This window comes from Scardinius erythrophthalmus, assembly GCF_964197995.2.
Source record: "Scardinius erythrophthalmus genome assembly, chromosome: 22".
Lineage (NCBI taxonomy): Eukaryota > Metazoa > Chordata > Actinopteri > Cypriniformes > Leuciscidae > Scardinius > Scardinius erythrophthalmus.
Genome location: NC_138242.1, coordinates 16206989 through 16232597, shown reverse-complemented (window position 1 = coordinate 16232597; position 25609 = coordinate 16206989). Strand labels below are relative to the sequence as shown.

Here is a 25609-nt window from a genome sequence, read left to right as displayed (position 1 = left end):
AAACCTAAACCTAACCCTACCCAAACTTTTCCCTAAAATCAGAGGGAAATGATAGGTGAATAACACTGATGTTGAAGCACCTCACCCTGGTTTTAAGCCTAAACTTGACATCAACTGTAAACTTGTTCCTCAAATCTGATTGGTTGATTGGAAAGTTGTTCCAGGATCAACAAAGATGTTGATCCAGGAACATGTGGTACTTGGTGAAATCACGTTCACCAGGCTGACTTAACGAAAACACTTCGGATTAACTTTTTGGTCACACTGTGGACCCGTAGAAGAAGGCGTGCCTAGTAACGCGGTTGTCAGGAAGACAGTGGGAATAAAACGTGTGCATCGGTATGATTTGTTTACCTTTATGCCTGATATGCCAGCAGAGTTTATGAACACGTTACTTGTCGATATATATTTCGGGTCTTAAGATCGATATCAGTTTTTTCCAGGTTTATCGTCCCTTCATCGTCTCGGTTGGGTGGAGATTTTTTCTTCACTCTGTCGTCTCTAGGATGACCACAGGATTGAAGACCGCAGTTTTAAGGTGATGCTTAAGCTTTATTACTTTAAATATGCAATTATAAAAAAATATGCAGTCAATAAAAGTGTTTGTTTTTGATGACAGTGTAAGGAAAAGTAGAAATCTGCGTGTTAACCTGTCCCGTTGGGATATTCACATCGTAAGATATTGTCTGTTTGCATAACTTCGCCACAACGTCACATAAATGTTTCCATCTTATTATAATCTTTATAAATTATAAAACACACCATAAGTATGTAGCCTATAATGACTTATAGGCTAGAAGTGTGGTTTAGCCTAGGTGTCTTTTTGGAGCCACTGTACTTTGAAAATATTTCCATTACGTTAATTTGGTAAAAGAACAACTATGGACTTTTGCTATGACAGCAAAAGAGTTTTAAAAATGAATGCATAGTGCATTAACCATAGACCAAACATATCCAGTTGCTGTAAATATGATATTTACCCCCAGTTTCGCAGACAAGGCCTAAACCCAGTCCCAGACTAAAATGCATGTTTGAGATGTATTAACTGAAAGCAACTTGCACTGTATCTTAAAATATGTCAGTGTCATTGAAGCTACTTAAATGCCCTTATTATTGAACTAAGGCCCAATCCTGGCTTAATCTAAGCCCTGTCTGTGAAACCGTGCCATGATATCTCCTTAAATAAAACAAAACAAAACCCAGTCATCCCTGCTGCTCTACTCTTTTGGTATACAGTTTCGAAATTATACTTAAAGTTAACAATTAAAAGTGTTTCCTTTTTCAAACAGAAGCAGCAATGCACATTCTGGAAGAGTGATCTAGCTGACTGACGTCTCATCGTTTGCTATGGGTACGGCGTCCTCTCTGGTGAGCCCCGGTGAGGTGATTGAGGATGCGTACGGTGGTGAGGGAGGAGAGGCATGCGAGATACCAGTGGAGGTGAAGCCAAAAGCACGTCTGCTGCGGAGCTCCTTCCGCCGCGGGCCTCGTGTCATCGGCGCCAGCTTCAAATCCACCGGATCGGTGGAACTGGAGTATGCAGCGGAGTATGAGCGCCTCAGGAAAGAATACGAGATCTTCAGGGTCAGCAAGAACAATGAGATCGCCTCCATGCAGAAGAAGGAAGCCAAGCTGGATGAGGAGAACAAGAGGCTGCGTGCTGAGCTGCAGGTTTGAGAGAGAATAGATAATCTGACCTTTTTATGTGGGTCAGTGGCAAGTAAAAGTGGTGGCCGAAGAAATAAAGAAAAATCATTTAAAAATCTAGTTTAAAACAAATGGCAAATTCTTGGACGTGCCGTTTCAATTAATTTTTCTATTCATTCACTGTTTCTATTCGTTTTTTAATATGGCTTTGCAAAACTTTCACACCATCTTCAAGAAAAAATGAATTTCTTGAAATTGAATGGCTTTGAAAATGTAACTATCGAATAAAAATGTATTAACGTTACATTTCCCTACACTATGCATGTGAGTGTACACAGCTTAATCTTTATTTACAACTAGGTTTATATATTCTATAAAACATATTTTTCAAGGTAAAATTTATATGGAATTTATAAAGGTGCGTATACAGCTCTGGTTAAAGTTAAGAGACCACTGCAAAGTTGTCAGTTTCTCTGGATTTACTATTTATGCTTGTGTTTGAGTAAAAGGAACATTTTTGGTTTATTCTATGAAATACTGACAAAATTTCTTCCAAATTTCAAGTAAAAACATTGCCATTTACAGCATTTATTTGCAGAAGATGACAACTGGTCATACTAACATAAATATAACATGTTTTCAGACCTTGAATAAATAAGACAAGTTTATATGCATTTTTTAAACAATTTAATAACCTTAAATTTATTATAAAAAGGTAAAAACATATTTTATTTAATTTTTATTTAATATTTTATTAAGCAGATTTCTGCATGTTGGTTGCACCACATGACTTTGATTTGGTGGACAAAAGTTTTTAAAATATGAAAAAGCAGTGAAGCAGTTTTGTTTTTTCTAATGAATAATTATAACAGATTATGCCAAAATCACTTTTTTTTTCTTTTTTTTTTTTTTTCAAGAATTTAATTCTTTTAATAATATTTTCCCCTTCATTTTGATATCATTTTCTGGTTGTCAGGCTCTTCAGAAGACTTACCAGAAGATTCTTCGAGAGAAGGAAAGTGCCCTGGAGGCAAAGTATCAAGCCATGGAGAGAGCTGCCACTTTTGAGCACGACAGAGACAAGGTCAAACGACAGTTTAAGGTGTGACTCATTCTCTTCTCTCTTACACAGGACGTTTGTACCTTGCACAGTTCTAAATCTGCTCTTTCCTTTTGTTTAGTCTTATCTCTTTAGCCTATAGCTGCTCTAGTTTCAGTCTTCAGTTTTTGACATTTCAGGATTCCCCCATTCAGATAGATAGGACTTGGTCTTGGATGCCCAAAAACAGACTTTCCTTGAAAGGGACTTTTGATTCTTTACCTTACCTTTCCTTCATCTTCATCTCTGCCCTAAATCGCCCGGCAGATATTTAGGGAGACTAAAGAAAAGGAAATTCAGGATTTGCTGCGGGCGAAACGAGATCTGGAGTCAAAACTTCAACAGCTGCAGGCTCAAGGCATTCAGATTTATGATCCAGCAGACTCGGATTCAGACGACAACCACACCACTGTCACTAGTAAGAGTGTGACTGATAACTTAAGTTTCACAAAGGAAACTATATTTTTACACTTTCTGAATAAAATTATGATGAGTCAAGTAGATTTATTGCACTGACAACACTTTTCTTTTGAAAGAGGAAGTTGACTAGGTTATCATATTTTTTTTTATATATTTTTTTTTGAAAAATATCTATCTGTCCATCCATCAATCTCTTTATTAATTAAAAAAGTACAACTTTTCTACTGTACCGCTAAATATCTTTAAGCATAATTTCACAAAACTCTAGAATTGGAGCTTTATTGCAAAACCTAAGTTTTAAATCGAACCATCCAAGCTTTTATTGCAGTGCTATACTCTGTGTGCAGCCGCAGGAACTCAGTGTGAGGACTGGAGTGGTGGTGTGTTGGGCAGCGAGCCGTCTATGGGCAGTATGATGCAGTTACAGCAGACACACAGAGGTCCGGAGTTTGCCCACAGTCTCATCGACGTGGAGGGGCCGTTTGCCAATGTCAGCAGAGGTGAGTTTGCACCTGTGTTTGTGTTTAAGTGTGCTTGTGTATGGGTTGATGTTCGTGCCTGTGTGTTTCAGATGATTGGGATGCAGCCGTGGCTAGTCTGCTGCAGGTTTCTCCTCACGTCTCTCAGGCTCTGTGGAGTAACACAGTCCGCTGCTACCTCATATACACACAGGAGACCAAAGCAGAACTGCAGACCTTTATACAGGTACACGTGCTCCGATAACACCTCTTATTTAAATACACTCATCCTCACGTTTTAGCTGCATCTATTTGTCTCTCTCTTTCAGAATCATTCTTTGAGGCTGCAGAGGTTTTGCGAGGGTTTGGGTCATTTCTGCCTGAACGTGTCATTTCCTGAGGAGAAGGCCGCTCTATATGCTGCTGAACGCAGGCAGGAGATCGAGAGGAGCTCTGTGTGTGTGCTGCTACTCAAGTCTTCAGTATCCAGGTGACACTCTGGGCCCTATCATACACACGGCCCAATGCAGCACTAGGCACGATGCAAGTGTTTTTTTGCTAGTTTCAGCCCGACGCAGTTATTTTAATGTCTTGCTCCACGTTGTTTAAATAGCAAATGCATTTGCGTCTATTTGTGCACCCATGGGCGTGCTGGTCTGTAAATGAGGTGTGTTCTGGCGCATTGTTGGCGCATTGCTATTTTGAGGCAACTGAAATAGACTGCACCATTGACCAACAAAAACTTGGTCTAAAGTCAATGGTGCAGTATATATATTTTTTTGGTTATTTAAAGGACACATTAGTAACATGAGCCTATAGCAGGGGTGGGCAAACTTTTTGGCTCAAGGGCCACACTGGGTTTTAAAATTTGACAGAGGGCCGGCCCAGTAGCAGATTATGAAGCACGATCTTATGAAAGTGCGTACCTATACCACTAATTTTATTTCTAGTGCCATTTATATGCCAAAAATGTTTTTTTTTTTTTGCGTGCATATGCTACGCACTGTAAACCCCTTGGTTAGGTTTAGGGGTGCGGAGTGCGTGCCTATTACACGCCATAAAGTGCGTATCATATGCACGTGAAAACTGCATATCATAAGCACTACAAATACAATTCGTGGTATTCGCACTTTTATGAGATCGGGCTGAGCAAACCTACATTTATGTTGTGGCAATGTCTGCGCAAAATTCAACAACTGAGAGACGATATTCTGACAATACATTTTTATCCCCCATTTAGCATGTTATGTATTGATGTTAATTTTTAATTAGTCAGATATTAGATAATTATAGCCTATACTTTTTAAATATTGTTTATCCTTATTATTATTTAATGGGCCTAACAGTAAATCAGAAACAAAACACCTGCAAGTGTACACTTAGAAGAGTAAAAATGACAGGTTACGCTAATTTAACTTTATTAAAACTGCATGGCAATTTGCACTTCCAAAAGTCATACATTTGTGGAAAAAAACTAAATAAATGAATATACAAATTTATTTTAAGAATAATAAAATAAAACATAAAAGCAAAGGCAGATCAGAACATTTAATGAAAAAAAGGAAAGGAAAAGGAAAAACTAAACAGGTGTGCAAGCAGTTACCAAAAATGTTTTTCTCTGTGAATTTCCAAAAAAGGAAAAAACATTAACGTGCAACAAGTCTATGCGCTTAAGTCGCTGTCTGTTTGGTTTCCATGGTGACGCGTCATTGCTTGTTACGTGACGCACCGCAGCCACAACAGCGCTGAATGAATGATGATCTGCTTTTATGTAATTTTTCCTTTTTTACATTTGTTAGCTATGGCATGCAATATCTGATATTACGATTGTCATATATATGCAACGCAATATATATATATATAACGCAAAGTATTGCAAGAAAAAAGGCAAAATTAATTTGATCTTAAGACAATTTTTTAAATACTCAGCGGGCCGGATTAAACAGCCTAACGGGCCGTAGTTTGCCCACCCCTGGCCTATAGGCAGGTGCACAACGCGCGTACACTGTGCTTATTACACACACACTCTGCTCATTAAACACACAGGGCGCAGCAGCACACAAACTAACCAAATATTAAAAATAAAAGGATTACAATGTAAAAGATTAATTTTGTGTACATAAAGATATGGTGGAATCCGACTTGTGCCGGAGATAGTCTGCTTGCGCACTTTAACCTCGAGCACGAGCAGATTCGTTTCCTCTCTGGATAAACCGGCATTGAGTTCCGTCTTTCCGCATGCAAATTGCGCCATGTAAATAGCAATCCGCCATGTCGCGAGTGCAACTGGCTTTTAAAGGGAATGGGAGCTGAGATTGGTTTATTGCACGTTACGTCATCCTCATTTATATATTTATATGGTTACGCCCAAAACACACCCATTACTCATTAAGAGAATAGGTACAACAATTTAGACCATGCGCCGGGCGCACCGACCATTTTTCCCCTCGTTAAACTAGCAAAAGTGGATTCGGACACACCCTAAGTGCACTTGCGCCGTGCGCTTGTGCTTAGATCGTTAAAATAAAAATCTGTCTTACACTTTTTATGTTATCGTTGACATGAATCTCATGTAACTGTTATGCTGTTTTAGTTGTGTTGTAGAGGATGTGGAGGAGGCGTTTGTGAAGACACCAGACTCTCGTCCTCTCTTGCTGTATTTGCGAACGGGTGACAGAAAAGGAGAAAAGGAGGAGGTGTCCACCCTCAGTCCAGCCACTAGAGACCTGCTGGAGAGAGTTAACAAAGCTGACAAAAGTGCCAAACTCAAGGTTGAGTCAAATGAGCTTAAAATTGCAATTTCTCTTGAAAGTTTTAGAAGTTTTAAGGACAATTCACACTGCACTCACACTGGAGCAGACCAGCTTTGTGATGCTAAGATTTTACCCTCATAAGCTTTTAAGGAAAAAAGAGTACTGAAGTAAAGCACAGTAAGAGTGTAAAGTTGTTTTTTTATTTATTTTTTATGATACAGTATAACACTACTTTCCTGAAGTAGTAGTAACAATAGAATTATCTTTTGGTATTTTAAGTCATTTAGATTTTATTTAGAACTTATTTATCTATAAACTTCTCTATTTCATTATCACACGCGCTGCCTGGCCAAAAAAAGTCACTGTTTGGATTTAAAAAGGCAAATGCTTAAGAGTCTATGAGATATATATATCTATATATATAGACAAGCTTGGTCAAATTGAATATTGATAAGAAAATTTCAGATGGCACTTAGAGGCTTTTGCATCTGAAGTCTTCATACATATATATATTTTATTTTATTTTTTTAGATTGATAGATTAGATTTTGTTTAGATTAGCAAGTCCACACTGCTACTAAAATCTGTTTTGTATCTAACATATACTGGCAACCACCATAATAACATTGGTGGTAAAGAGAAAGCCACACAATACATTTTCACAAGTTGATGAAAATACAAAGATACTGAAGGTGCACACAGTGGCATGCACTCAAATACAAAACACCATCATGGTAACACACATGAGTCTAAAATAATGCTATAACTATTAATTTAACAACATAAGATGTAACATAAACCCCTAATGTACATAACTGATAACAAAAATCTAAGAAGAAACATAATTATTAAAATGAAAAACCATCAAATGTGGTGTCGTAAATAACAAGATGATTTGTTCTTTTTTACTTCCAAAAATGGATATAAGATATTGAGGTGTGCAGTTCACTTTTATTAATTGTTTTTGACGAATTAATTATTCTTTGCTGTGTGTTTTCTGCAGGTAGTGGATCATGCAGGGTCTGTAGAGGAAGGAGCTGATCTTATCTTCTCTCAACTTGAAAGAATTATCAAACAGGTACACACACACACTTACACACAGGAACAACAAGTGGGTCTTGTGGTTAACAATATGTTGAAACTTCGTAAGTACTCACATAAAGTGATAATGCACTATAAATATGTCAACTTAAACTGTTAACTTAAAACTTGGTAAATATTAGGCAACACAGATGTTGGGTTAAACTTATAGCGTTTTACTCATTGCTTATCAGTGTCAGCCAAAATGCTGGGATCATTTTACCTCATAAATGTTTATTATATTACAAATATTTGATATACTGTATGATAATAATATACAGTGAACTTGAATATGTTTTTAGGCCTACACACAATTACAATAGGAGCAGCCTCATTGCACTGGTAAGTGAAAATGACTGCTCACAGTCTGGTTTGGCATTGAAAAACAGGTAGTGGGTAACTTTGAGGTTCTATATCATTTCTACAATATAAAATTGACCCAGCCACCAACACAACAGCTAAGTTATAAAAACCACTTTGAAAATAACCCAACATTGCATAAAAATATAAACATTGTTTAGAGTGTGGTTCACTATTTGAGGGTCTGAAAGAGGAACTTGTGTTCCTTGTAAGATTGCCTGATTTTCAACAAAGATACATTTTTTACAAGATTCTCTCTCTGTCTTCAGGAGTTGTTGGGATTGGAGTTAGAGGAGAGTGGGGCGGAGGAGGAGAGGGAAGAGGAAGACTCTGGTGATGTGCTGTGGGATCTTCATGATGAGCAGGAACAGATCGAGGCATTCCAGCAGGCCTGCAGCGCTGCTGCAAAATACAGCTTCCAGAAGGCATGGCCTCTATCATTTTATTTATTGATCATTATTGACTGAGTTTACATGCACCCTCATAATGCGATTATAATATAATTTTGGTAATATTGTGATTAAACTGTACCTCAAGCAAACATAATACTTTAATCAAATTGAAGTAATTAAGCTCATAATCATATTAAAATATGTGGCATATTTTGATTATAATCACAATAAACAGGCATGTAAACACTGTAATCGAATCGATTCCATTCTGACCAAAGTGTACATGAGTTTGTGACTTTTGTTTTGTGACGTGGTCATGCGCAGATTCGTAAACATAAAGAACACTGAAACTATATAGAACAAGACATGATTGTGACAATGTTATGTTCCGTTTAGTTTCATTCTCATGGATTTTCTTGTCACCGTTTTGCTTGAGTTCTAGTTTATAGTTTGTTTCCATCCTTTCTGATTAGTTCTCACCTGATTACCTGTTTCTTTGATTACCATCCTCTGTGTACAGTATTTAAGCCCTTAGTTCTTTAAGTTCAGTGGTTCCCAACCTTTTTCAACTCACAGCTCACACAACCAAACACATGTTTCCGCGGCCCACTGCAAATATTTTAACTAACCCCGCTATTTGTGTCGGGTCAGTGACTGAGCACTCAGAAGCAAAGATTGACCGTCTTTATTGAATAAACTAGCAGTGAACAGATGTAGATAACTGGTCACCAAGCCTCGATAGACTCGGGCTGGCGCTGCTCAGGAAAATGGGAAAATCAGATCCAGGCTGAGGTTGGCAGCGGGTAGACCGTCAGTGGAGCAATCAGTCAGACAGAACAGGCAGAGCAGGGTCAAGACGAGCAGAGTAATAGAAATATTGATATACTTGCACTGCAGTCCACCTGCTTCTTCTCAAGCAGGGAGATAACTCCCTCGAGGATCACAAGAGGGATATCTGGGATCAGACGTTTCTCACTATCCCGACTGGTCAAGGGCACGCCTGCCCATGGAAGGTCCTCAAGGAAGCTCCACCGCAAATGTGGAGTGGGTGCTGGTTCAGTGTGAATCCCCATAGACTGTCTGGCTCGCTGATGTGGACTACGCCCCATTCTGGACCTAGAGCTCAGCCAGCTGAACTCTACTGGTTCAGCCCGGTCCCAAGTCGTCTTCGTCTCTGCTGGTTCAGCCCGGTCCCAATGTTACACTTAAAGACACACTTCAGAAGTTAATCAATCACCCATTTATTCATGTACACCATATTTCACTCTACATCGTTCGTGCTCAACCAACAACAACCGCACTTCCGGGAACTTCATAATAAGAGTCCCCTTTTTCCTTTCGGTAAACAGTCATGTGTAATCTTAAACAATATTCAGCACAGAGGTATACATGTGCATGAACATTTTTTTTTTCATGTCTTAAACTTAACACCAAGGTGTCTTTGTCTCTGCTGGTTCAACCCAGTCCCAAGTCATCTTTGTCTCTGCTTGTTCAGCCCGGTCCCAAGTCGTCTTTGTCTCTGATGGTACAACCCATTCCCACGTCTTCTTCGTCACTATTGGCTCTGCCTATCTCCAAGTCGCCTTTATCAACATTGGTTCTGTCTAGCTCCAAGTCTCCTTTGTTGAAGATAGTCCTGCCTCGCCAACCAGTTCCTTGGCCTCGCCTCTACTGTCTCCCTTCAGCCCCTTGGCTCCTTCAGTGGTTCTTCCCTGCTGCTCAGATTAAGGTTTGAAACCTCAAACCGTCAGCTCCGCCTTGGTTTGAGGATCCGTCAGCTCCACCTTGAGCCTCTGAGCTGACCCTCGGCTCCACTGTGGTCTGTTATCCCTCAGCCTCCGCCTTGGCCCTCCAGACCTTCCAATGTCACCCTGGTACTCCACTCATTACAGCTTCACCTATGTCGATCAGGCTCCTGACTGAATCTTGGCTTCTCCCTCAATCGGCTCTGCCGTGGGCTTTTGTCCTGGCTCTGCTGCAGGTCATCCTCTGGCTCCTCCCTCAATCGCATCCTACCTGGCTCCTCCCTCCATTGTCATCGCCTTGATGTTTCCCTCTGTCAGCCCCTACTTGGTTACATCTGTCTCTGGTTCCACATACTCCTCTGGAACCCCCTCCATCTCGCTTCCTCCGTGTATAATTTTTGGATTTACACATGCTTCCTGTGAGAAAAGGTATCACATATTTTTGAGTGCTGAAGAAACTGAGTTTAGGCTGACAACATTGCACGACATGCATTTAATACAGTTTACTGATGGTCAAAAACATTGTAATGGAGTCATTTTAGGTCATCACCGGAAAAAATCCAATACGTCCATAAAAATGTGTTTTGCATTTAACATAAGTATATTAAAACAGTGGCCAGTAACACACCTACTGTATGTGAGTTCATCGTTTGTGCTGTGCATTGGAAAATGTCAATAATGTTGTTAAAAACAACCAGAATTCTTAGTGGATAATCAGTATAATGAAAATTGCATGTAAACGGGAGGTTTGCTCATGTCATGTAAACATCTTACTGCGTCCTTACTCTGATTAATGGAAATAATCACATTATCGGTCCATATATATAATTGAGTTATTGATAAAGTATTTTACAGTTTTTCTCAGTCGCTTTGGTGCATTTCTCACATCACTATTTACATTTGCACAACAGTTAGTTCAACCTCCACAACATTTAGTCATTTGTGCACATCATAGTAGCAGTTTCTCATTCCTTCCAACAAATTGCAAATGCTTTTGGACATGCATCAATTGCTTTCATACAACTCTCTGCTGTTTTATAACATTATCATTTGCTTATGTCATGTCAGTCAAAATGAACTATACTTGTGAATGCTGAATAGTCATTCCATATAAAACTAATAGTCCTCATTTCATTGCTTGAGTCATTACATACAAAAATGTTGAACTAGCTGTCAAAATCTGTCATTTAAAAAAAAAAAAAAAAAAAGAAATCCTGAAAAAGTCTCCTAAATTGAACAATTTGCAATTGAGCAAGAGATGATATTCACTGTGATGTAGATTACTGTAAATTATGTGACCAGACAGAGAGGAACGTCTGGATGTGCATGAATGATTACAGCACTATGTATGAGGAGTTTATGTTTGTTGTAAATAATGGTGTATTTTTTCTTTTGCACAATGCTGTGAACAAATTAGAATTGCAAAGAGCATATGCAGTAAAAATGTGAAACATACATATATTCAGTGTCTTGTACTCAGTTACCTCACTAAATACAGTAATGTGTAACTTTACTGTATTTTTCAAATGGCTGTGCAAATAGTATATAGTGCTGTCTTGAGCATTTCAGGTAGTGTCACCAAGATCTGACTTTTATCAATGGAAAACATTTACAGAGTAAACTGTCATAATGAAAACACTACTAAGCCATTTGACTATCTTGTTCATAAACGATGGTGTCAGGACTTTTTATTTTGATGACACTGACACTTTCATTGACATAAATACTTGCTTTTGAGGAATGGGCTATCCATTTTGAGCAAGTGACACGCTTTTGCAGGTTATCAACTAGGTTTTGCAGTTTGTACTATTTGTTTTGAGAACTGCATTAACTGTTGTGCAAATGTAAATAGTGTTATGAGAAATGCACCAAAGCGACTGAGAAAAACTGTAACTAATGAGTAGACATTAAGAAAAAATCTGTGAAAATTTGATGAAAGCTGAAAGTGCTACACTCATATTGATGGGTAAAAGTATTATTAGAGCAACTGAATGTTAAATAAACTGTGCACAAATGGCAGGAAATGTGCAATTCTGTGTGAGTTGAATGCTATATTGGTTCTTTTCACAGTATGTCGACAGACTCAATGACATGGTAGCCGCCCCTCCTCCCACTCCACCGCTGCTGGTGTCTGGTGCACCCGGATCGGGCAAATCTCTTTTGCTGGCTAATTGGTTATTTCATCTTAATTCTAAATATTAGGTATTATTGCACAATTATTTCTGTATGTCAATTATCACACAATAAACAATTTGTCATTTCTATGCAGGATAGAGTTACAGCAGAAACACTCTCCCAATACCCTCATTCTTTATCACTTCACGGGACGTCCGCTTTCTACCAGCACAGACCCTGTGCTCATCATTAAACGCCTCACAGTGAAGGTGAGATCCAGACACACACACGTTTCACTCTGTTAGGCTCTTTAAACTGTAAAAGAACAGAGGCGTTGGTGGTTGATTTACAACATTCTCACTGTACATTTGTAAACCCTGGGTTAACGCTCTTATATGTATACAAGCTTGTCTATCTGTGAAAATATTGCCATGTAAAATGTTCTGTTAATCTTAAAAAATGTCCCACAGGGGCTGAAACTATGCACATTACAATTACACTACCGCTCAGCTAGTGCAGTCTCTTGTGCTCAACAAGGCTGCATTTATTTGATAAAAAAAAAAAACTGAAAAAGTTAAATATTATTAAATATTATTAGTTATAGTTTAATAACTGTTTTCTATTTTAATATATTTTCAATATAATTTATTACTGTGACAAAGCTGAATTTTCAGCAGCCATTGCTCTAAGTCTTCAGTGTCACATGATCTTCCAGAAATCATTTTAATATGCTGATTTGGTGCTCAAGAAGTATCGCTTATTATTATCAATGTTAAAAACCATGATACATTTTTTTCATGATTCTTTAATGAATAGAAGGTTAAAACTAAAAGCATTTATTTGAAATAAAAATCTTTTGTAATATTATAAATGTCTATGAGAAAACAGAAGTTAAAGGAACACTCCACCGTTTTTTGAAATAGGGCTTATTCACCTTCTTTCCTACATTTAGATAGGTGGGCAAATGCATTTTTGTCTCAGTGCATGCATTGTTTTAGTTTGACAGGGTCAGCGCTAGCTTAGCTTAGCTTAGCATAATGAATGGAATCCTTTGTTGCCAGCTAGCATGTCCTGAGTAAAAGTGATATAAAAAAAACCCCACCTAATTACTACTTGTGGCCTGCGTATTCACAACAAGTACAAATAGCAATGCAGATTAACACTAGGCGATTTCCTATGCAGATATTGACTTGGGACTATATTAGGGGGAAGCACAGGCGAAGCACTGCTACTTGGGCGCAGAGATATCACGCCCAAGTAGCAGTGCTTCGCCTGTGCTTCCCCCTTATATAGTCCCTAATATAGAAGTCAATATCTGCCTAGGAAACCGCCTAGTGTTAATCTGCATGGCTATTTGTACTTGTTGTGAATGCGCAGGCCACAAGTAGTAATTAGGTGGTGTTGTTTTTTTAATTATATCACTTTTACTCAGGACATGCTAGCTGGCAACAAAGGATTCCATTCATTATGCTAAGCTAAGCTAGCGCCGACCCTGTCAAACTAAAACAATGCATGCACTGAGACAAAAATGCATTTGCCCACCTATCTAAATGTAGGAAAGAAGGTGAATAAGCCCTATTTCAAAAAACGGTGGAGTGTTCCTTGAAGAAAGCATCTGATCATAGCAAAGTGTTTATGTTTGCACAAGCTCTGCAATTTGTTAGATGGGAAGGTGTAAATAACCACAAGATCCATCCAGTCATGCAAGGAATTCAGAAGAATGAATGGAAGATCAGGAAGCGATGAAATATCTTGATGAAATATTCTTGAAATATACTTGCAGCCCTGTCACAACCTGAAGCCCTGAGAAATCATCATTGTATGCAGAAAGAGGAAGTCTAACATTTAATAAGGTTAACCTGTTTTCGTTGGTGGTGGTTTAGTCTCCTGTAAAGGGTTTGGTTTTAGTGTAGAGGTGAATGTTACATAAAGGGTTTATAGGCACACAATTTAAGCCAAGTTAACTGAACCTAAAACTTTCCTCTGAACCACTTTTTCCACCTATATGATCCCTGTAGCTGCTCCAGCATTTCTGGTCTATCTCCGGCCTCTCGATGGACCCTTCTAAGATCCTCGAGGAGTTCCCACGCTGGCTAGAGAGACTTTCCGCACGCCACCATGGAAACATTATAATCATCATTGACTCCATTGACCAAATACAGGTAACGCTTCCTTACATTAACTTCCTCATTGAGCTGTGGTGTGATCATGTTTAGAGATCTCTGCTACTAAAGAAACACAACTAAACACCTACATGAGTTCAAATTGATTGATTTTACACTGTCACTTTGTCATAACAGTTTACATAATGCTAAAATTGCTTAAATAGATAGATAGATTAATTGATCTTGATCTTATCTATCTGATCTATTTATCTATATATCTAATCTTATTCCCTCCTATTTTTACATTTACATTTGTTAAATTTTTTTAGTTATTGTTTTTTATACTGTACATTATAATGTTGCCTAAATTCACTTTAGCGTTTAAAATGATTTATTTCGTTTTTAGTGATAAATTAGCCATTTATCAGTTGTTGACCATAGCATAAAAATAATTATCTGCATATCGTTATCTGCCCAGATTTTAATATCTAATAATGTTCTTCAGCATGATTCAGTTTGTCATTTTTGCATTTCCCAGAATGCCGAGCGACACATGAAGTGGCTGATCGATCCTCTTCCTGCTAATGTGAGAGTTCTGGTGTCAGTTAATGTGGAGACCTGCCCACAGGCATGGAGGTCTGTGATGCACAAACACGCATAACTAATTTGATTTCAGATATTATGAATGTATACAATAATATACACAGGTAGATAATCACCAAACATACAAAACTATTTAGATTGTGGCCCACACTGCACCTGGACCCACTCAATCCTAGAGAGGTGAAGAGTGTCATCAGCACAGAGTGTGTGAACACCGATCTCAAGCTCACCAAAGATCAGGTAAACATTAATGTCAGCCTGTGTTCGTCTGTGTTTATGTATGTGGCGTTTGAGTATCTGTCTTTACTCCTGTCAAACAGGAAAAAAAGTTGGAGAGACACTGTCGTTCAGCTGGAACATGCAATGCACTCTATATCTCTCTACTGGCCAGACTTATTACACAGTAAGTAGATGTGTGATTGAGTGAATGTCTACTTAAAATATATTTCTTGTTTGGTATTTGTATTTATGGCTCTTTGTGTGCGTGCAGTTCTCTTTATGTATATCAGTTTTTGCATATCTATATAAGTCAGAGTATTTATGGAGTGGTGCGGGAATGAAAAAATAAAGATTTACGTTTAATCTGTCAGCTCCAGATCCTCCTGGACGTTGGACATGACTCTACAACAGTGCGTGTTGTGTCAAGACACAGTATCGCTATACAGACTGGGCCTGAAGTTGGTGCTAGACTCACTCAGCACAGATCAGGAAAAAAACATCATGAAAGAGGTGACCTGAAGCAGAGAATCACTCAAAAACCACTTCAGTGCACAAGTTTTCTGTTCTTAATTTGTATTTCTCCTCATGCAGTTATTGTGCCTGGTATGTGCCAGTCACAACGGCATCAGTGAATCAGAGGCTTTGGAGCTGTTCCCAGACCTCAGTTTTCCCGCTCTCACCTCACTTCTCTACAATCTGGAGAGACTCCTCATCATTACTTACGCCTGTGGACTCATTCGCTTTCAGCACCCACAGGTGTGTGTGTCTCTGACTCTGACCTGACTGTACAAAAATGTCCTTTTTGGGAAAATTTCAGTGTGTGTGAAACTAAATATGGTGCTGTGATCTTTCTTGGGTGAAGAGCTCACTTTCACATCCCATTGACGGAGAAATAACTGAAACAGAAGTAAATTAAAGTGAAACTGCAAGTTCAACCGTGTATCATTTCCAGGCTTGTGAAGCGGTCAACCAAGAGTTTCTGGATGGGGGCAAATGCTGTGGATCCTACAGAGAGAAAATCATCCAGTTCTTTAGTCAACAGCTGGAGTAAGAACATCTCTTACCCCCGCTTTCACAGACAAGGCTTAATCCCAGACTAAAACGCATGTTTGAGCTGTTTTAACTGAAAGCAACTTGCACTGACATATCTCAAATTCATCATTGTATTGTCTCAAGATGCACACCAGTAATGTTTTTTTCTAAGACACATTTATAAAAGCTATTTTATGACCTAACTGAACAAAGGCTTAATCCTGGCTTAATCTAAACCCTGTCTGTGAAACCAGGCCTTATGTGTATTGCAGGGATGTGATTTTTTTTTTTTTTTTTTTTTTTTTTTTTTATAAATGGTACCATTTTTATTTACAAGTGAGCAACCTTAAGTGTTTACAATGTATCAGAGCGTTTTGCTTCATAATATTATTGTACTATAATAATAATAATAATAATACAATAATTATTGCATTTTTATTTTACAGTACAATAGTATTATTGTAAAATTTGTAAAAAAAAATAAAAATAATTATATCATTATAATCGTTGTTGTTTGATATTGTTATTGTCGTTATTATAGTATATAGTCATGTTGAATGGGGGTAAGAAGGTTTTCTGACCTAAGTTGATCACATGCCTGATATTGTCTTGGAACAAAGCATTTATCTAAAAATAGCTGCCATGTTAAATTGTTTTGTCGAATATTTTTTGACGGTTCAGGCAAGACCGAGTGACGTGGAGGGTGGCTGATGAGTTGCCATGGTTACTTCAGCAGCAGGAGGATCGAAGTAAACTCCAGATGAGTCTGCTTAACCTGTTCGTGTCCCAAAACCTTTACAAGAGGTGCATTCTCATGTTCCTGCTCTGTATTTTCTTCTGTATGTCTCTAAATGTGTCTGAAATAACATCTGTCTGATGTGTGTTCTTAGGGGTCATTTCTCAGAGCTGCTGGCGTACTGGCAGTTTGTTGGTAAGGATAAGAGCTCGATGGCGACGGAGTATTTCGACTCATTGAAGGAGTTTGAGAAGACATGTGAGAGTGAGCAGAGCATGAGCCGACTGGCCAACCTGTACGAGACGCTGGGCCGTTTCCTCAAAGACCTGGGACTGCTCAGCCAGGTGATGCAGACAAAAAGACTGATGGTCATCTGTATTTAATTGTAAAGCGTGTATAAATGATGTGAATGTGTTGTTTCAAGGCGGTGGCCCCCTTGCAGCGCTCCTTAGAGATCCGTGAGACGGCTCTGGACCCGGACCACCCAAGTGTGGCTCAGTCCCTGCACCAGCTGGCAGGGGTTTACGTCCACTGGAGGAAATTTGGAAACGCAGAGCAGTTCTACAAACAAGCTATGGAGATTTGTGAAAACGCTTATGGCCCCGAACACAGCACCGTCGCTAGAGAACTAGACTCGCTCTCGCTCCTCTACCAGAAACAAAACAAGTACACAACTTTTTTCTTGTAGGAGTAGTAAGCGATTTCTGAAAATCATAATTGAACACTGTTGATATTTGAAATCAATCCAAACAAACGCACCCCTCCCTTCATTGCTCCGCCCCCAAAATGCACAAACATGCAATGCAAGTGTGGATGTCGCTTTATCATAGCCGAAGCGAAGCGAAATAAAGCTTCGCAAAAATTAAAGCGAAGATGCGAACGACAAGAAGCAACAAAAAATTTACATACAGTACACAAGAGTTCATTGTTATTCATTTTATGCAGCACAGCAGCTGCAGAGATGACACTCAAAAAACCAGTGTTACTCTCATAAGGAACAGAAACAAAGCAACCTCTGCATCTGTTTTCAGGCCTTTCCGCTTGGGTCTCTCCGGGGCTGAAAAGCTTTTCTAACATTAACACAGGTCCTAAAGCTCTTGCCTGATCATAGCCCTTCTTTTTCCAGTGATATTCCTCTGACCATTTCTCTTTTGTAATGTCTCTAAGGCATCTCTCTTTCTACAGTCTTTCTTCAATCTCCCTGTTCTCACTCTCTCTCCTCCCCCATCATGAGTGTATACGCCCCCTACTGCTGATTGGCTACAAGTATGTTTTGGTGCTCCGTCTGATCTACTTTCAACAGCGTTTCTCAGAAATCGCTTACTGCACATTTCATTTCATACTCTGGTATGCATATATATATATATATATATATATATATATATATATATATATATATTACAGACGCTTTGTTCCTAAATCTAGCGAGCTGCCTCTGTCTATGTAGGGAACCATTTTTGAGGCAGCACCCTGTCCGAAATGGGTGACTAAACTGAAACCCTTTACATAGCCAGCAAATAAATTCAAGAACCATGTAAAGCTAGTAAATGTGGACATATCAGGACATTTTTTAATTTTGATTTACAGGCCTGGAAATCTTACAAATAGCTCATATAAATTGTTTTAGTATGTCAAATATTTCATAAACTAGAAATTGTTCTTTGTATATTCTATATTTATAGATAACTGGAAAAGTCATGAAAATTCATTGGTCAAAAGTTGCTAAGATTACAAATTGATAGTCATTTTATAAGATTTTTTTAATGTTTTTGAAAGAAGTCTCTTATGCTCGCCAAGGGCAAAACATTAGTAAAACAGCAATATTGTTAAGTATTACATTTTAAAATGACTAATTTCTATTTTAATATATGTTAAAATTCTCAAATGATCCATCTGAAATCATTCTAAAACATTTGAAACAGTTTTCCTTCTTAATATTTTTGTGTAAAATATTTTGTGTGATGCTTTTTCTTCAGAATTCTGATGAATAGAAAAATCAAGAGAACGGCAATTATTTGAAATAGTTTTTTTTTTTAACATTATGAATATTTTAATGTCACTTTTGATCAATTGAATGCGTCATTGCTGAACAAAAGTATTAATTTCTTTATAAAACAAAATCTTACTGACCCCAAACAGTACATTTTAAAATGTTCTTTAATTTCCTTGCAGTGCATTCTGGGATTGTCTTAAATGCACATTTGACACATGATGCTGCAATCAGTTTTAGCTAAAATAAGGCATTTTAAAGGCAGAATAATTTTACAACATGACAATCTTTTCTGTAAAAAAAAGTAGGCAGCTCTCCATGGTTTGGAATGGATTCCTTTAGACCCTTTGTTCATGAATAAGTAAAACATTGGGTTCAATACATTATATTAACATCATATACATTATACAAAACAAATTCTGTTTAAATTTGATCTAGATATGAGCAGGCTGAGAAGTTGAGAAAGAGATCAGTCAAGATCAGACAGAAGACTGCACGACAGAAGGGCCACATGGTGAGTAATAGCCAGATTTGGTCCTACTCAATGAGTGTGAATTCAGAGAAGTGAAAAACATGTAATTGTCATTCTTATACTGTAATTGTGTGTGTTCTCTCTAGTTTGGTTTCACTCTTTTGAAGCGACGGGCACTGCAGTTGGAGGAACTGACTCTTGGCAAAGACTCAGCAGATTGTGCCAAGACTCTAAATGAGCTTGGAGTGCTTTATTACCTACAGAACAACCTGGAGTGAGTAAATCTTTATATTTTAAGATCTGGGATTTTGCAGTTATTTTTTCCAGTCATGGAAAATAAGAAAAATATCTAAATGCCCTGTAAAATAACTATTTGTCTTGGAAAATATTTTAGTGTTATAAAATGTTTCACTAAAACTATTTGTACACACTTTAGTGTTCACGTTACCAAAATTTCAGTAGCCATTACAAATATCAGTAAAATGCAACTATTCTTGATACAAATTGATTATATATCAATTATATATAGATTAGATTTGAATATCTCCAAAAAATTCTGAACCTCAATGGGATTTTTTGTATCAAGGCAGTGTTCAAAGGTCAAAAAACCATACCCACAAGACCAGTTACTTATTGTATTTCTCGCAAATAACAGATTGGTCCGAATGGCTTACAACCCTTGTTCATTTATATCTGAGTGCAAATTATTCTCAAGCAATGACCCCTGGTCTTTTGGTTGACCATCAGGCCCGGGGTGGGTAATCGGGAGAATCGGGAGAATTCCCGGTGGGCCGCTTCACTTTTGGGCCGGTCGAGGAATTTTTTTTCTCTTTTTTTTTTCACATTTGTCACGTTAGTTACATCAGGCTACACACGTTCCGCATTCCGACACCGCAGCGCACAGCCTCTGCATGGGTTGTACCATGTGAGGGAGTTCTCCCCTCCCCTCCTATAGAGTTGGTTGGGTCCATAGCCCGTCTTTTCCAAAACGTTTTCTCAGGTAGGCTACAGCGGCACCGCCTACCGATAGCCGGCCCTACCACAAAGGTACGCGTCAGGGAGGATGGATGGGAGGAAGAGGCCAGGAGTTATGGAAGCTTGTTTCCGCCACAGAATAAAACATTTTAAAAGATAATTCTGACTTTACAACACGCAATTGCGACTTTATTTCATGCAATTCTGACTTTATATCTCACAATTCTGAGAAATAAAGTCAGAATTGCGAGATATAAAGTCAGAATTGCGAGATATAAAGTCAGAATTGCGAGATATAAAGTCAGAATTGCATGAAATAAAGTCCCAAATGCGTGTTATAAAGTCAGAATTGCATGAAATAAAGTCGCAATTGCTTCTTATAAAGTCTAAGTGAATTATTATTTAACCTTTACATTATTTGTTGAACCATGGTATTTATACAAACTACACAATAGTAAGAGCTGAACTGTTGCTTCATTTATCCAATTTGGAAAAAGTGCTAATTTGGAATTCCACCATGGAAAAAGTCTTGGGCCTGAAACTCCCGGGCTGAAAAGTGGCCCCACTCCGGCCCTGTTGACCATTATCCTCACCTGAAAACCAATTGTAGGACATTGCCATTTTGATTGTTCTTCAAAGAAGATTGTTCACAAAAAGCTCTTTGTACAAAGCACAGTTGCAGTGTAGAACTCACAAAAGCTTTGCACACGTCATCTGATCACGGAATCATCACCGCAGTGACATCATAGCATGACATACCATTCTCTGAGTATTAGGAGGTCATGTGAGTTTCTTTACTCAACACCAAAATGCTCTGATATTAATAATATAGCCTAATACATAATAAATTATCACTCAATTCAGTCTCTGGTGAAGAGATAATAATATAATGTCAAGTAGATCAGTGAGGCTAAAAAGAGGAGCACTAAAACTTTAGTATTGCACTTGTTTGGCACATAAATGTGCCTTGAAGAGAGTTGAAAAGAAGCGTCCTTTTCTGGAAAGGCTTGAGTTTTATTAAATGAGTTTGTAAACCAATAGTAGTTTATTTACAATATGCATTTCCCATTTGCAGTCATATAATAGGCATTTTAACATATTGTTTTTTTTATAACCCAGCGCCGCAAAGATGTTCTTGACCCGATCCCTGGAGATGCGTCAGCGCGTGCTGGGGCCGGATCACCCCGACTGTGCCCAGTCTCTGAACAACCTGGCCTCGCTCCACAGCGAAAGAAAGGAGTATGAGAATGCAGAGGAGCTGTACGAAAAAGCACTAGACATCCGCAAACGAGCGCTCGCCCCAGATCACCCATCTCTCGCCTATACCCTCAAACACTTAGCAATGCTCTACAAACGCAGGGTGAGAAACCACAGGAAAGACAACACACACACCAGCTCTGCAGAACATGTAGCAATCAAGTGGCGATTATGCATTGATTATTATTGCAATGTTTTGTTTTTTTAATATTGTTAATGAATTCCTGACCCTTTTTAATTGGCTGCGTGTGTGTGTGTGTTTGTGCGTGTATGATAGGGGAAGCTGGAAAAGGCAGTTCCTCTGTATGAACTAGCTCTTGAGATCAGAGAGAAGAGCTTCGGGCCCAAACACCCCAGTGTGGCCACCGCTTTGGTTAACCTTGCCGTGCTCTACTGCCAACTAGTGAGAATACATCTCAGATTTCAGCAACCCGTTGATTTGTAAAACTAAGTATCTGGTCTTACTCTGTTATTTGATGATGTGACTCATGGGATGTGTGTTTATGTTGCAGAAGCAGCACAGTGATGCACTGCCTTTGTATGAGCACGCTCTAAAGGTATATGAGGACAGTCTTGGCCGACTGCACCCGCGTGTCGGAGAGACTCTGAAAAACCTGGCTGTACTAAGGTTAGCCATATTTTATTAGCTCAGCTGTGCCAATTCATGGCACAATCATTTTAATTCAATTCAATTTGGGTTTATTTGTATAATGCTTTTTACAATGCATATTGTTTCAAAGCAGCTTTACAGAAAATGCTTTTTTCAGTATAGTTTTATAGAAGTATTCTGTCATCAGACAGATGAACGAATCAAAATAATGTCGAAATGTCAGTAATCCACAGCTATAAATAGTCAAATATGGAGTGCCTCAAGGGTCTGTATTAGGCCCCCTGCTGTTTTCATTATGTTGTCCCTTGGAAATATTGTTTTATATTTTATTTTGTTGTAAATAATATATTTTAATGTAAATAATAGAGGAAAAGTCTTATCTAAACCATATCCATCATGACTTGGACCAGTAAGTGACAACATCCAGAACACCTTAGTGTCCGCAGTACTTGAGTGAGCTCTTAACGCATTATAGTCCTTCACGTCTATTGCGATCTCAAAATTCCGGCCAGTTGATAATACCTAGAATATCCAAATCGACTGCTGGCGGTAGATCTTTCTTCTATTTAGCACAAAAACTTTGGAACAGTCTTCCTACCATTGTCCGGGAAGCAGACACACTCTGTCAGTTCAAAGCTAGATTAAAGACACATCTCTTTGACCTAGCTTTCACATAATACATTATAGACTTCTATAATTCAATGTTAGGCTGCATAGATTAGGTCAGCTGGAACCGGGAACACCTCCCATGAATCCTGATGTACTCGTTACATCATGAGAAGAATGGCATCTACGCTAATTTTAGTGTCTTTGTTTATCCCGAGGTTTTCCTGCAGCCTGCCGGATCCAGGCCATATCCAGATCTGATGAAGGACCTTCGCCTGGACCTGATGTCAACGCAGTGCTGAAGTGCCAACTAGTCTCTCCCTATGGAGGATCCCTTTACCACTCTACAGATAAAGCGTTGTCGGGAAACTCGATTCGCGTACCTACCCCGAATTGATCAAATAAAATAAAATTCTGTATCAAAAATAATAAGGAAACGCCAGTACTTTGTTTAGGCTTGGTTTGTAGGGAATTCCAAACCTGCGTACATGTATTTAAACGCACATAACTATAGAACCAATTCTTAATGCGCATGTGAACGCCATCAGCGTTTCTCACAGGTTCGCGTTTAAAGTCTGTGTAGAGAGAATGGTGTCGTCTTAGCGGCCCCTAATTTAATAACAAATGATCGTTGCGTCGGAAGCGAATCAATCAAAACTAACTTTAGCTGGAATATAACTTTATTAAAGAACTGCTATAAAGCCAAAACAATCTCTGTTACCTTAAATTATACGTTTCTCTCTGTAAAGCTGCTTTGAAACAATCTACATTGTTAAAAGCGCTATATAAATGAAGATGACTTGACTTGACCTTAGTAACAGCACCATTGCAACCACTCTCTTTTTCAGCTATGAAGAGGGAGATTTCGAGAAAGCTGCTGAACTATACAAGCGAGCAATGGAAATAAAGGAGGCAGAGCCGTCTCTGGTTTGTGGTAAGGCCCCCTCACATCACTCATCCAGCGGCGACACCTTGAGCCTGCGAAGCCCTGCCCTTCCTCACACCTCAAGGTGACACCTGAACGGGACCCCTCAACACTTAACTACGGTGTACCTCTATTAATGAATCCATATCGGCTACACTTATGTTCAGGCCTGTGCTTGAATGCCTCAAGCATGTGAAGTCTACATGGAACAATCAAATATGCATTGGGATCCAACACCGTTCCAATTCCTACTGTAATTTACAGCATAAATCATCAGAGTTTCAAATGTATCGCTCACTGCCACTGGGTGCTCTTTCGTCAAAAAGGCAAAACCTAAGAAAGTAAGCGTTTTATACTTGTGATTTTCCTGTTGTATGTGCATCACATACAACACACCCTGTTGAAAGCGATATGTTACTGTTGTGCAATGACTGTGTTAACACATCACTCTATCACATCAGCATACCAGTGACATTTCAAGTGCACTGCTGTTACGCAATGAGGTGTTGAAAAATAGAGTTCAGTGAAATCATCATGAACAGAATGGTGTTTTTTATGGAATGCTACCTCAGAGTAAAAAAAAAAAGGGCAACTGAAAGTTTTGAATTTTAAAATAAAAACATTTAGGAGATATAAAGTCAAGTTAGATGTGAAGTCGCAATTGCGAGAAAAAGCATCACAATTACAGTAAGACAGATGAAGACGCAATTAGGAAAAATTGCATTGCAATTACGGGATGTGAAGTCGCAAATGCCAGAAAAGTCACAGTAATAAAAAAAATGAAGCCGTAGATACAAAATGTGAATGTGTGAGGTGAAAAAATAGCCAATTCCAATATTTCTTCTCTTAGACAGCAACAGGCATCCATAGTTATTGATTGTTCATGCAATGCAAAAATATAATTTATATTTTCTCGCTGTATGTGCTAGATACACAATTTTTTCAATTATCACTGACTATTATAACTTTATGCAGCAGTTGCTTGCAGATTCAAGCAAAACTGAAGTGAAGCAGAATGAAAGTTTCACAGTCTCAACTCCTTCCTCTGGCCTATGACCTGCTTCCTGCAGGGAAATTCTTCACCTTAACCTTAAAAATTGAGAACAGTTGTAAAGTGCAAAGCATTATTCACAGTATTACAAAAGGACAACTGTCATACATAGCCATAGAAGACTAACAGCGTTAGATTATCTTTCAGGTATTCATTAAAATTATCTGATTTTATTATATTTAATATCTTATTTATTATAAAGGTCTCACCCATTTGAGCAACACCACAGAGCACGGCATGTGAAATAATGTTTCTTGTAATGCAGTGCCAGTGGTTTATTTTATACAATGACTGTTCAGCTGAAAAGTGCATCTACATACGTATGATATTATGGCCTATATATTGATATATTATTTAGAAATGGTACTGTTTTTTGTGTGCTTTTTTTAATTCTGCAGATTGTCTCTAATGTGAAATACTTTGTATTGTATTGTAATTGCATGTGCCAAGTTTTGATGGCCAGACCTGTTTACATAGGAGGGATATATGAATGAATGAATACAAATATAAAAGATTGTATGGATGCAAAATCATGGTAGATATACTGTACCAAACTCCAATTTCTCAGTGTCTGCAAATGCTTAAAATGCAATTATTTAAACACTATTTGGAAAGGTGCTAAAGCAGATTCAGTCTACTAATGTGCCTCATTTTGTAGCAAAATCATCTTGTAATTGTTGAATTCTGGGACAAAATGCTAATTATAGAATAGTTTAATCTTCCATAATGTCTTGAATTACATTATATTGTATTGTATTAGATGTGTGCAAGTGCGTAAGTGTTGTTTTTTAACTTCACTGCCAAAAGGTGTTTTATACCCAAATTCTTCTAATGCACATGATCCATGCACAAAAGAATATTATTGTGTATTGAACCAATAAATGTATAATTGAATGAAAATAACAGTTGAAGAGTTTCACAGATTTCACAATCATTGCTAAGGCTCCATGACATGTATCT

The 25609-nt window shown here is 38.3% G+C and overlaps 1 protein-coding gene across 1 annotated transcript; it reads left to right on the top strand.

Moving 5' to 3' along the window:
• Window positions 1-286: 286 nt before the first annotated feature.
• On the top strand, window positions 287-25557 carry nphp3 (nephronophthisis 3). The gene is made up of 28 exons (XM_081352427.1): window positions 287-538; window positions 1290-1671; window positions 2624-2749; window positions 3014-3164; window positions 3514-3666; window positions 3738-3871; window positions 3954-4114; window positions 6218-6395; window positions 7380-7454; window positions 8086-8241; window positions 12024-12127; window positions 12223-12337; window positions 14087-14230; window positions 14712-14809; window positions 14914-15016; window positions 15097-15179; window positions 15367-15505; window positions 15587-15751; window positions 15948-16042; window positions 16709-16831; window positions 16918-17107; window positions 17188-17429; window positions 19192-19267; window positions 19372-19499; window positions 21320-21560; window positions 21735-21860; window positions 21970-22085; window positions 23522-25557. Exons 2-28 carry the CDS (start codon window positions 1348-1350, stop codon window positions 23685-23687), a joined length of 3912 nt encoding a protein of 1303 aa, XP_081208553.1. The 5' UTR covers window positions 287-538; window positions 1290-1347; the 3' UTR covers window positions 23688-25557.
• The last annotated feature ends 52 nt before the right edge of the window (window positions 25558-25609 follow it).

Coding starts and splice junctions, on each gene's coding strand:
- nphp3 (XM_081352427.1), top strand. CDS start 1,348: ATGGGTACGGCGTCCTCTCTGGTGAGCCCCGGTGAGGTGATTGAGGAT. Junction 7,455..8,085: donor TTGAAAGAATTATCAAACAG/GTACACACACAC, acceptor CTCTGTCTTCAG/GAGTTGTTGGGATTGGAGTT. Junction 15,017..15,096: donor TCAAGCTCACCAAAGATCAG/GTAAACATTAAT, acceptor CCTGTCAAACAG/GAAAAAAAGTTGGAGAGACA.